The sequence below is a fragment of the Colletotrichum lupini genome, chromosome 11 (genome assembly GCF_023278565.1).
Source record: "Colletotrichum lupini chromosome 11, complete sequence".
In the NCBI taxonomy this organism is placed as follows: domain Eukaryota; kingdom Fungi; phylum Ascomycota; class Sordariomycetes; order Glomerellales; family Glomerellaceae; genus Colletotrichum; species Colletotrichum lupini.
Genome location: NC_064674.1, coordinates 266,623 through 280,835, shown reverse-complemented (window position 1 = coordinate 280,835; position 14,213 = coordinate 266,623). Strand labels below are relative to the sequence as shown.

The window sequence follows — 14,213 nt, the reverse complement described above, 5'->3', positions numbered from 1 at the left end:
TACCGCCGAGCTGGCTGTAGGAGGCAACTTGCCGCCGAACTGACTGGAGGTGAAAGTGACTGGAGGTAGTTGAAGTGCCGTCGATGTGGCTGGAGAAAGCAGTCAAATGGAAGCGCCGGCCGTACCGACGGAAATTCTAGCATTTTCCCGTTTGTCGAGCCACTTGCCGTATTCCTTGTTTGTTACGTTTGTCGAGAAGCCACGAAGACGGGGAAGAATCGAAGATCTGAGCTGACCACAAGCACGTAGCAATTGAATGATATCCGCAGTCGGCAGGACATTCGTTCAACCCCGTGCGGTTGCCCCAGAAGAGATCTGGAATCTGGTATGGTGGAAGTTGGAGACCAGAGCGGTTGCTGGCTGTTTGATCTCGACGGTGAGTTAAAAGGGTAAGATCCTTCTGCTGCGAGTTTCTGGCGGAAGAAAGTCGAATGAGATGTATTGGAACGCCGTTCAAGCCGCCGGCGGCCTGCGGTCTGGTGAGCTGAGGGACTTGTTGAAGGAGCTCTTGCCGCAGGGTATTCCGGCAGAAAGAAGCTTGTCGAAGTGACTCTTTTGCAGTAGACTTTTGGCGGAAGGAGGTCGTACGGCGTACTGAACTGCCGTCTTCTCAATGGCTAGCGCTCGGTCTGACGGTCGATCTGGCAGGATGAGACGTTGTTGAATGGAGCTTTCCGTGATGGCCAGCGGTCTGGCAGCTGTGGGTTTGTCAAAGTCACCCTTCCGCGGTGAATTTCTGGCGGAGATCTGCGTGGTGGAACGCTCTCTGAAGGTGCCATTCCCATTACCTTCATTACTGGCGCAATTCGCCATAATGGTAGTCTTTCCGAGACCCTCAACGATGACAGCCTCGGGGTCTCTTGAATTGGAGTCCCCGACTTGAAGGACAAAGCTGCGGTGACCCGGCATAGTTCGTGATGAGTGAAGGGTTGCTTTAGTCGTCAGGTGTATGGGTGGATATCGTTCTCTTTCTCTGCTCTGGCTATCCTGATAGAATAGTTTGGACGCTCGAGGCCTTGCACGGGCCATTCATAGAAGGTCCAAATATCATTGCATGCCCGTGGAATAAGAGTTTTGGCTGTCAATAAGCTGGCACTGATCAAGTATAGAATCTTGTATCAGTTTATTAGGTCGCTGATGAGGTGATAGACTGGCGCATTCTTCGACTCGAAGTCGCTGAGTCTATTGGTTCTGATAGTGCTGGACCAAAACTTGTGCGACGCGACAGTGTTGCTGGGGGCGTTATGTACTATTGTGAAGGAAGCAAGGACAGAGCTCAGTCGGGTGGAAGAACGACTGGAAAAATATCGGCTGCTGCTCGAGCAACAGACTCGTGTGTTGTCTGAGCGAATTGATGTCTTGACCCGGACGCCGTCGTTCAAAACTGAGACGCAGACCATACGAAGGGGTAAGCTAGCTGATGCTGTCAAAAGTGTCGTTATAGTTCTGACAGATTACTTTGAGCTGGGTACCATGATAAATGAAGGAGGGCCAGTGGCTTCATCAGATGAGGAGAGTCGATGATGCTAAGGATGATACTGCGTGGCTGCCGGGTTTCTTGCACGTCTCTTTCTGGGTTTCTTGTGAATCTCAAGGGGAACCTTACTTAGGTCACCTCTTCTTTCCGAAATTCTGTCAGTCCTAGTACACACGACACGATTCTCAGCACGTTGTGTCTCCCAAATACACGTCTCAGTTGACACTAGTTCTACGATACAGGGGTTTGAGAGCCAAATGGCAACGTCTCCAATGCTAAGCAGACATGCTGGTATGCCGCACTCTGAACAAGATCGATATACTACCTCCAGCGAGATGTTCGTTACAGACACGGGTGGCACCGAACGCTCTGCAATTTCAACGTTGGCCGCACAATTGCACGCGTCGGATTCATGGAAGCTTTGCCAAACACTTTAAGCCGAGCTGAAAACGGGTCTGGAGACGTGTTCGAAGGCACTTAACGAAGCTGGCCTGAATGCGGTAGCTAATCCAGCAGCTGCTGCCGTTGCTCCCGCTATGAGGCACTCGCATTCGCACACAGAGCTGCTAGACGTTTGCACTGACTCAGAATTATAGGTCTATAGACTGACCTTGTCTTCGCCAACCGCGCCGTCGTCATCTTGTTGACCTCGGCATCCCGATCTAAGTATGACAGCGAAGTGGTGCGCAACTTCGCCGTACTGGAGCTCGCCGTACTGGGGCAAGTCGAGGACACCGAGTGGAGGCCGGCAACGGTGTTTACTCCTCGGGTAGTGATGGAAGTGATTTGGCTTCCCAGATTCTCGCGAAGAAGAAGCTGGGGCTCTGAGCGAACAGAAACTATGGAGACTCTACGAGGGATGTTTCAAGCAATGCCTTGAAATTAGCAAGCTTGGACTGTCGATGGTATGTAACAAGTTAGGCCTTTTGTCTGTGTAAGGCTCGATTGCATCTCATCGGGATAGCAGTGTGAGGTGTTTACAGGAGGCGGGATCATTGAATACCAACATTATCCATCCCCACGAAAGCATTCACTCCGCGGCGCCGTTTATATGATTATTATCCCGGAGACAAGAGACGATCCGAAGCCAACGCCTAAGATCCCTTCCAGCGCTTTTTGACTGCCTAATACTCCATGCGGCACTTCGCATCTCTATCTCCATCTTCAAAAGCTTCGCGGCAGCCCCTTGAGAAGCAGCTTCGGCCTGATGGAGCTTGGTGCGATTGAGTTTCTTGCCAACTCAACGATTTGCAGACGAGCTAACTTCACAGCGCGTGATGAAACTCCTTGACTTCGGAAATTCCATCGTTGACCGTCTCGCATATGCTGTACGACGCGACGAATGTACTCGCCATGACTCATGGGGAGATCGAGACAGGTGCTAGCTGGCAAGAAGGTCGAACACGTTGAGTGAAAAGCAGAGAACGAGCTCGCGGAACCACGACCCGTGTCCAGGTTCGGGCTCGGCCGGTATGTCATCTCTCAGTCCGTCGTGTCGAGGGCTGGTTGGACTCCTGCAGCCTTTGCCTGCGTTGGGATACACGTCACCGAATGCCCCTTTTCCATTTTGGCAGCACTTTGGCAGTGATTGCCGCACATGAAAATTGAAGGTTCCCACTCCGCCGTTCTAACGCGTATGTCACCGTAGTTGAAGAGAGCTTTCTGTCGGTCTGACTGCGTCTCGAACACGTGCGTTTCTCTCCAAGCCTGAGTCCGAGAGGCGTATACGATCGGCGGGCGACTTGCCGCCTATGGTATGCTCCTATCTGATCCACTCGTGTGAGTAGCTCTCTGCCCCTTGCCATTGCACTTGCCCTTGCCGCAGACCTGGCTGAGGAAGGTGTTGCCGTCGAGTTGGCCGTTGAAGGAAGTGAAAGTGCCGTCGACGTGGCTAGAGAAAGAGCTGGCCGTCGAAGTGACTGGAGGAAGTGGAAGTGCCAGAGTGTTCGCCCTGGGGCCCTGCGACTGTCTTCTGCCGTACAGGCAAAGGTCTGGCGCATTTCTTTTTGCCGAAGGGTCACGAAGGCGGGGGAAACTTGAGGATCAGGGCTGACCGTAATTACGCAGCAAACGGAAGATACCGACAGTGGGCAGGACCCTCGTTCAAGTTAAACCCGTACGGTTGCCCTAGAAGAGATCTAGTGGAAGAGGAAGATCCGGTTGTTGTTTGTTGGAACTCAGTATTGGTGTCTGAGAGTGAAATTCTTCCGCAGCGAGCTTCTGGTGGAAGTAGGTGTATTGGCACGCCCTCTCTCGGAGGCCAGCAGTCTCATCTAGCGGTCCGAGGGTCGGTTCTGCGACTGAGAGCTTGTTGAGAGAGCTCTTCTCGCAGGCAATAATTCTGGCAGAAACAAGGCTGATGTGACCCTTCAGTGGCGAGATCGACGTCTGGCAAAAGGGGGCTTATAGGGAACGCTGAAGCGCCTATCAAAGCGACCCTTCTGCGGTGGATCTCTGGCGGAAGGAGGTCTTCGTGATGGAACGATCTCTTTTGTAATGAAGAAATGTTAGGAGGAAGTTATGGGCTGAGCTCACGAATCCTCCGTTGGGTTTGAGTAGGCAGGTGCAACGGCCTTCCGAATTCACCTTTTCAGCCGTCAGTTCCAACAGTCTACTCTCGTCCCACGCTCTGTAGACGAAGAAAGGCGACGGCGAGAGCTAGATTCTGTTCCCATTCCGCGATTGTAGCTGGATTAGGCTTTGAACAGCCGCAGCATTTCCGGTAGGCATCGGCGCTATCGAGGAGCATGTTGAGCCAGCCATGTCTGTATGAGGGGATCGAGGCCGGGGTGTTTCATATGACAGCGTGTTCGCAGGATGTTGATATGAGATTGAAGTTGCGCCGATGACCTGCCGGTCTCGAGTAAACGGGAAATCACTTCCTGGCGTTGGCCATAGATTGCCACACCCCAGACAATCCATTCCTTGGTGAGCTCGCAGTGGTGGACGCGACTTAATTGGGGGAAGCTAGTTCCAACGGCTATAGGGACGCCAGAAGAGCTATATTTTAGCTGTCTAGCTTCGGACAAACCGATTCAAGAGTGATAGACCGTCAAGAAGCAAAGAGAACTCTGCTCGTCCCCCACCCCCCCTGCTGTGTTTCCGCGTTCAGTTACGTTGCCGTGCAAGACTCACCTCTAGCCGCCGTAATATTGGCCGGGACCCGGTCCACTGTACGCGGTACAAATACCCCTTTCGAACGGAACGTTTCTATGGTTTAGGATCGACTATCTCATGTCCAACCCCGGTTACTTGGAATCTTTCACCACTTCGGTTGAACATGGAAATGATAACTTCTTTGTCCAAATCATACGTTGCCAGAATTGTTTCGACACATTTTTGCAATAGAATCATATATGCAACGCAGCTTACGTAGAGGGACGTTCAATGGACTAAGGCGACCAAGGGCAAGAGTGAGAGTGAGTGGGTGTACGGGTGAAATCCAGAAAGAGAGTAAGCAAAAAGAAAGGCGACGGGAGAAATGGGAAGAGAGAGAGAGAGAGAGAGAGAGAGAGAGAGAGAGAGAGAAAGCAGAGGCTGGTTTGATTGCAAAGCTGATTGTGGCATTTGGCAGGCAAAGTGATGAGAATACCTGTAGAAAAAGCAGCGAGAAGACAACTTGGATAAGAGATGGCTTCTTCACAGACGAAGGAGAGATGACAGTGACAACGAAGACGAAAATGACCTTCGATGTCTTCAGGGAAGTGCCATGTCTAGTCCTATCCGTCACAGCCGTGACGCAGATGAGCAAGTCAAGTCTGAGGTCTGAAAGTTCTTGGCGTAGATTACATACGGAAAGCCAACGTGTAGTTCCTCCGTAGACATAAAAGGTTTACTCCCGAACTCCCGAGCAGAGTATCCGCAATCCATGCACCTATAACACACTAAAGCAGACATAAGAAATCAGAATCATTATATATCATAATAGCTTTAACTATCCATAGCCTTACTATACGTTACATAACCTCGGTTATATAATTACTAAAGCCTACTTTACTCATACTTTTTATATTAAAATAAGCTTTATACTTATTTCTTATTTTTAATAAATAACCGTTCTTTTTATACACGTTAATACTTTTATAATAAATTTATAATAATTATAAGCTTAGCTCTAATTTAAACCCCTATATTTTTATTAAAAAGTTATTTTTTAAGGACTATAGTTTATTATATTCTTTTTTATAATATTATTTAACTTTTATTACGTCCGTTAATTTTATTTTTAAATAAACTAATATTTTTTAAAAAAATTATTAATATTCCTAAGTAAAAGCTTAATTATTAGTAAGATTAGCTTAAGTAGTACTTTATTTTATAAATTAAGGCCCGGTTAAAGGATGTTTAGGACTTACTAAACTTAAATAACTTTATTTCCTTATTAAATCCGTTACTTTTTATTAAGTCTATTTTTTTAATTAAAGAGTATATTAAAATACGAAATACTATTTAAAATTAAGTATATAAAACGGCCTCGACTAAATACTAATAAAAACTTAAAGAGTTTACTTAATAATAAACTAAATAGTTAAGAAGCGAGGTTATAATTAAACTTTTAAATAAAACCGATCGAATTAAATAACTAATTATTTTAATAAAACTAAAAATTATAATAGCGAATTAGGTACGTTTTATTAAAAAATACGCCTCTTTTATTTAGTAAACCGTATTTAAAACAATTTCTTATTTATAAAAAGAGAGATTATATAAATTAATAAATTACTAAATATCTTTTATAATTACTTAAGAAATCTTAAAAGATACGAAAAAAGAGCTTATTAATTTTTTAAATTACTCTTTTTATATTATAATCCGGGTTTTTAAATAAAAGTACGTATTAAGTAATTTTAGTTTATTTATAATTATAAAAAAGGAATTTAATATAGTTATAAATAGGGCGAATTTTAGTATTAGTTTATTAACCTAAATTAAAAACTTTTTTTTAGCCTACTATTAAGTAATATAACTTAAACTACCTAAAGTCTAAAGTACTCTTATTTTAAAAACCTTTTTTTATATAATTATATATTATTTTATTTTAAATTAGTTTAACTAAGAGCTTATTAAAATTATTAAACTAGAGCGAAAAGGGGAAGTAATTCTTAATATAAAGTATTATACTAAGATTTTTAATAACTTTTTATATAAAAAGGTAGTATATAATAAGAGTTATAAACGAACCCTTATAATATTTATAATATTAATAAGTTATTTAGATTTCCCTAAGTAAAACGAAGCGACTCTTAATTTATTTATTAACTACTCTTATGAAAGGACCTATTATTAAAAACTAATAAATTATATAAAATTAGAGCTTATTTTAATAAGTAAAATAAAGTTAAAATATATTTAGCTAAGTAACGACGACGCTTCAAAATAATTTCTTATTTAAATTAAAAAAAGTATACTAACTTCTATACTAACTTTACTTAGAAAGGCTAGATTTATATAAAACCTCTTTTTAAATAGAGTAATAATAACTAAGGTCGTTTTAAAAAAATAACTAAAACCGGTAAGCTAAGTAATAAAAAGAATTCTAAGAGAACTTACTTTTTAAATATTATAATTATAATTATCCCTTTGGGGTCCGGTCTACTTTATTAGGGGCCATCTTCGCTTTTGTAGGCAAGCTAGTTTATTAGGGTTAATATTAAGTGTCTTTATTACGTAATAAAACTTTATAACTAACTATAGCTAGCCGTAGCTATTACTAAATACTAACGATCCCGCTATAATATATTAATTACCCTCTAAATAGCTAAAACCTACTTCCTATTTTTTAACTTATTTAATAACTTTAAAATATCCTTTTTAGTCTTTTTAAACCTCCTATTTTACTACTATAATACTAAGGTATTAATTATACTTTATATAGTGGTTTTTTTCCGGCTTTATAAGTACAAAAGATCGACCTTAATAAAATTACGCTTTTAAAGGAAATTATATAATACGGTATACTTTTTAACTATATAATATACGTAATATACCCTAAGTACGCGCTTAATATAATATAATAATTTCGATACGAAAACTACTATATAATTTAGGATAAGTAAGCTACCTTGCGGTAGTGCCGGTTAGAAAAGTTAATAATAAAAATCGGCTATAATAATTAGAAATAGCCTTTTTTAATTATAGAGGTTCTAAACTTTAATAATAACGTAGAGGTTTTTAAAAAAAGGGCTAAATAGGTTAATATTTATAAAGCTCGTAAAAATTCTTTTTATTTTTATCGTTTTTAATATTACCTAAAGCTACTCTCTATTTAAACTAAATAAATCTACTAAATAAATTTACTAAATAAACCTATTAATATATAAACTACTACCTTAACGAGAACCTACTTTACTTTTAGTATATAATTAATAATTAATAAGCTAAAAATACCCGTTAATAAGTCTACCCCTCTTAGGCTAAGCGCTCTCTTTAACTAGTTTAACGTTATAACTATTATAACTAACGTAAATATACTTAAGGATTAGTAAAGTACTTTTTAATAATACGGAATTTAGCTAAGTAATAATATAAACGCCGTAAATAGCCGGGCTAATATAGACGTTAAGATTTAATATATTAATATTAATTTAAAAATTATACTTTATAAAACTAAAAATCCCTTTAATATAGGCTATATTATAAATATAAAGGAATATATAAAGGGCCCCCTAATTTTTAATAAAAAAGAGTATATAATATAAAATCTAATTACTTATATAAGCTAATATTAAGAGGTCTTATATATATTAAAGTAGGTATAGCTCGCCCTTTAGATAGGTAGGGGAAGGTTAGGAGCTATTAATAAAAAGAAGATAACGGTCGAGGCGGTTAACTACTATTTTAATTAGTAATTAAGTATAGAGCGTAATATACTTAGTTTTCCTTAATACGTAATATACGGTACGGCCCTAGCAAATTGCTCTATCGGGGGGTAATTATACTCTATAATTAATTAAGTATTTCGTTAAGGCTATATTATATTAGTTAAGTACTAATAAAAATAATATTTATATTAATATACGTATTTCGGATCTTTAAATCGATAATATCTAATCCGTATTCCTTAAGACGACCTTATTATAGTTCGGGGTTTTTTAATATAATATTAATAGGATCGAACTACTAAGTATATCCCCTAAGGTATCCCTATAAGTTAATAAGTTATTAACGTCTTAGTATTTCGATAGTATATATTTAAAATAGATAATTTAATAATAATAGTAATAATAATAGTAATAATAATAGTAATAGTAATAATATAATAATAATAAATAGTAAGAGAAGTAGCGTTTTTCGATTCTAATAAAAGAAACGAGGTAACGAATATATATATATACGTAAGTAAAGTTAAAATAGGGTAGACATAAGGTTAGCGCTAGCTATTTTTAATAATAATAATAATAGTATCTTTAATACTATTATTATAAGCTATTATTACCCAAAGGGCCGTAAACTTAGCTAAGTAGACGGCTTATAAAGTAGTAGTATTACGCTTAATATCGCTATTAATCCGTAATTATAAACTTTATAGGAGGGAAAGTTTAAAAAAATAGAAATCTAAAAAAAATAGTTTAATAAGATAGTAAGAGTATTTACTAATACTATGTATTAATACTATATAGCTAATATTGAGAATCGCCCGAGTAGCTAGTAAAGGTAGAAATAAAAAATAAAAAATAAATAATTATAATTATTAATATTAGTTTATTTCTTAAGCTAAGTACGGAGGGGAATAGGAATAGTAATTTTTTTTATTAGCTTATACTTCTTTTTTAAAAATATAGTTATAAATAATTACAGTACTATTTACCTCGTTAATAATTAATCGCTTTTAGAGCCGGATTCTATTTAATAAAATAATAGCTTAGAAAATATAAATTTTAAAACGGCCTCTTATTTTATTATTATTAAAAGAACGAGGATTATACGTAATATTTTTATAAAACTAAAGGGGCCTAGGATAGAGTATTTTACTTTTTATAATATTAGTTTTATTAAGAACTTTTATATAAACGTTATATTAAAAAAACTCCTTTAAAAAATTAGTATTTAATACTCGGGTTTTAATTATATTTCTTAGTTTAATAATAAATTTAGGAACGTCATTATTAAGTAGTTCGAGAGGAAGGTTAATTTAGTTTTTTTTAAAATATAAGCCCTATTCGTCCTATTTTCTACTTAGAAATTAGTTTTTATTTATTAATATAATTCTAATACGTAGCGCTTAGTACCTACGTTTTTTATACTAGTTAAAGAATAATTAATTAGATATAGCTTAGTTTTAATACTTTAGATTTAAATATTTCGTATTAATAGTACTTAAAAAGCTCGTCTTAACTACTCGGGGGGTAAAGATTAAAAAACTAAGCTATTTAAAATACTAATACTATACGACTACTTATATAAAATAAGTTATTTTATAATATACTTTAAAATAAAAAATAACCCGACCCTATTATAAAATCTTATAGGACCTCTTTAACTACTTATTAACTTATAAATAAAATAAGTAACTAATACTAATTAAAAATAAGTATTTAAATAGGATTTTTATTTTTTTACGAATTATAAAAACTTATAATATAATATTTAAAGTCTTATACTTTTTTAAATAATAAGTACGTATATAAAAGGGCGTAGCTATTTGTAAGATTTAATAAAATATAAAACGTATAATAATCGTAATTAATAATAAAACTCGTTTTTAAATATAAGTATAGGAGCTAAAAATAGATTTAGAAACTACTCCTTTTTATATAAAAAAACTAAATAAAAGAGGGGAACGAGCTAGTTAAAAAATTATTAATAAAGTAATTAATATAATATTAATAGCTAGTTTATTAAACGAACTCTGAGTAAAAGCTATATTAGCCATAGCCTATTTATATAATATTAGCCCTAGGTAACGTACTAACTAATTATTACTAATTTAAACTAAAGAAATCTAATTCGTTTATTATTTTAAGTAGTAGTAATTAATAAATATATTAAAGCTTATTTATATAGTAGTTTTTTTCCGGCTTTATAAGTATAAAAGATCGACCTTAATAGGATTACGCTTTTAAAGGAAATTATATAATATAATATACTTTTTAACTATATAATATATATAATATATCCTAAGTACGCGCTTAACGTAATATAGTGATTTTAATACGAAAACTACTATTTAATTCGGAATAGGTAAGCTATTTTTTACGTAATAGCGCTAGTTAAAAAGGTTAATAATAGAAGTTAGCTATAATAATTAACTATAATAGTTAGCCGTAATAGTTAGAAGCGGCCCTTAACTATAGAGGTTCTAAACTTTAATAACGTAGAGGTTTTTAAAAAAAGGGCTAAATAGGCTAATATTTATTACTCTTCGTACTAGAGCTTATAAAAATTCTTTTTATTTTTATTATTTTTAATATTACCTAAAGCTACTCTCTATTTAAACTAAATAAATTTATTAAATAAATCTACTAAACAAAGTTACTAAATAAATCTACTAAACAAATTTACTAAACAAATCTACTAAATAAACCTATTAATATATAAACTACTACTTAAATAGCTAGTTAGATAACTAGTTAAGAAGTTAGCTAGTTAAAATACTACCTCAACGAGAACCTACTCTTTTAATATATAATTAGTAATTAATAAGCTAGAACTAAAGATACTTATTAATAAGTCTACCCCTCTTAAGCTAGGTACCCTCTTTAGCTAGCTCAATACTATAGCTATTATAATTAATATAAATATACTTAAGGATTAGTAAAGTATTTTTTAATAATACGGAATTTAGCTAAGTAATAATACGAATACTGTAAATAACCGGGCTAATACGGATATTAAAATTTAATATATTAATACTAGCTTAGTTATAATAGTTATAATAAATAAGCTAAAAGTATATAAAGTTAGGGTAATAAGTTAGCGCTTTAAATAGCTCTTATAAGACCCCCTAAGTAATAATAATACTTATATAAAAAAATAGATTATATTAGACTTAACTACTTACGTAAGCTAGTACTAAGAGGTTTTATATATATTAAAATAAGTAAAGCTTATTTTATAAGTAAGTAATAAAAGGTTAAGAGCTATTAATAAAAGGGAGATAATAGTTAAGTTAGTTAACTATTTTAGTTAGTAATTAAGTATAGAGCGCATTATACTTAGTTTTCTTTAATACGTAATATATAGTACGGCCCTGGTAGATTGCTCCGTCGGGGGGTAAAGCTTATTTATAATTTACGTCCTTATTAAAAATAAACGTACGTATATAATTATAAAATATACTTTTTTAAAAAGGATTATAAAAAAGGAATTAATAAGAGACGCTTTAAAATAAAATAAAAGGGATATATTAAATACTTCGTAAATTATATAACGAACGCTTATAACTTATATAAGATCTAAATCCCCTCGCTTTTAGAAATTAATATTATTAAAAATATAACGTTTAATAAAATAGCTTTTTATTTAAAGAATAATATTAAAATTATAATTCGTTTATTTAAGTCGAGGGCTATAATAAATAAAATTTAATAATTACTTATAATAATCGAACCTAAGTTGTAATTATTTAAAATTATAAATAAAGAGGAGGTTATATTAATTAATAATAAAAAGTAGTTATTATTACTTATACTTATTTTATAAAAAGTAAATAAAACTATAAAAAAGCCTAGTTTATTTTTAAATAAACGAGGTAAATAGTTACTTATTTTTAAATTAACTTTAGATTTTAAAAGTCCGGAGTTAAATACGAACCTTACTTAACTAACTAAGGTTATAAATAAAACTATAAGAGAAGTTAATCTTTTTATTAAAAAGATTAAAAATATAATATATATATAAATAAATATAAAGACTTTTTAAAACTTTTATAAAAAGGATCTTTTTATTTAATTAAACCTTAACGAACCCTTTTAATAAGCGAGCTTATATGAAAAAATAAAAATAATAAATAACTTAATTAATAACTCTAATATAATTAATATATATAGCTAAAAAGGATCCGTAGTTGTAAACTTTACAAGAGAGAAAGTTGAAAAGTTAGAAAATTAAAAAAAAAAATTAGTCTATCGAGATAGTGGGAGTATCTATTAATACTATGTATTAATACTATATAATCGATATTAAGAACCGCCCGAGCAACTAACAAAGGCAAAATAAAAAAACAAATATAGCTAAAAAGAGGACGGGTATATTAAATAAAGCTAGAGATTAAAAAACTAATCATTAAAAACATTTATCTAAGACCCAAGTTAATAAGAGCGATTTAAGTAGTACTTTTTTTATATTCGAATAGAAAAAGACTAGGACTCTTTTTTAATACGTATATACTTAATTAATAAAAAGCGGTTAACGAGGTAACCTAAGGGTATTAAATACTATATTATTACGTTTATATTATAATTAATAAAACGAAGTACGTTTTACTAACTATAGTTTAATCTAACTAAATTTATATAAATTAATTAATTACTTTTTTAAAAAAGTAAAAGGATATTTTTAAAATATTAGAACTTTTAAAAAGTTAATTCGTAGAGGTAATATAGTTAAAAATTTAAAAACTAAAAAAAAAAGAATTTAAAAAATAATTAGTAAGGTATTAGTTATTTCTAAGCTAATACCCCTTAAATAAGTATTTAATTATAAACTTAATAATAATAATTACTTCGATTATTATAAAGTAAGAATTTATATTAAAGAGGACTTTTAAAAACGATACTCCTTAAAAAAAACTTACGTAATAATACTAATTATTAAAACGTTTAGGGTAGTTATAGCTATTATTACTTAATTTAATTTAGAAATTTATTAATATAATATTATAAATACTTTTTTTAAATATAATTAAAAAGCTAAGTAACCCTTTTATTATTTATAAGTTTTTAAACGGCTTTTATAAGCTAAGAATATATATTAAATTTAAGCGGGCCTTATATAGCGCCCATAACGCTCTATTATTATAATATAAAGAGCTAGTATTAATTTTTAAAAATCTAGATCTCTTATTTATAAATAAAAACCTATATTTATTTTGAGATTTTATTAAAAAGGTCCTAGTCCTTTTTTATATAAATAATATCCTCGTTTTTTATTATAAAAACTACGTTTATAAGGCTAATTAAGTAACTAAAGGATTTAAAAAGAAGTATTTGTTTTTTATTTTTTATTTCTGCCTTTGCTAGCTACTCGGGCGATTCTTAATATTAATTATATAGTAGTAATATATAGTATTAATAGATACTCCTACTATTTCGATAGACTATTTTCTTTTAGATTTTCTACTTTTTTAACTTTCCCTTTCATAAAGTTTATAATTATAAATTATTAATAGCGATATTAAGTGCTTAACGCTACTACTTTATAAGCCCGCGTACTTAGCTAAGTTAACTATTTTTTTAAGTAATAATAGCTTATAATAGTAGTATTAAAGATACCCTCGTCTTTATTAAATAATATCGACCTTATAATATCTACCCTAGCACTTTTAACTTTACTTATATATATATATATTCGTTACCTCGTTTTTTTTATTAAAGTCGAAGATGCTTCTTTTATTATCCGTTATTATTACGCTATTACTATTACTATTTAACTATTTATTTTAAGTATACTTTATTAAAATACCGAGATATTATTAATAACTCGTCGACCCTTAGGGCTTCTTTAATAGCTAGAAGTTATTTAATTTTATAAGTATTATACTAAACGACCCCGAGCTATAAAGAGACTATTTTAATAA

At 33.1% G+C, this 14,213-nt stretch overlaps 1 protein-coding gene across 1 annotated transcript; it reads right to left on the bottom strand.

Annotated features, from left to right (window-relative positions):
- Window positions 1–453: 453 nt before the first annotated feature.
- On the bottom strand, window positions 454–909 carry CLUP02_18389 (uncharacterized protein; the record flags this gene model as incomplete). The annotated part of the gene is made up of 1 exon (XM_049297291.1): window positions 454–909. The coding sequence occupies one exon, from the start codon at window positions 907–909 to the stop codon at window positions 454–456; it is 456 nt and encodes a 151-aa protein (XP_049138515.1).
- Between the last annotated feature and the right edge of the window lie 13,304 nt (window positions 910–14,213).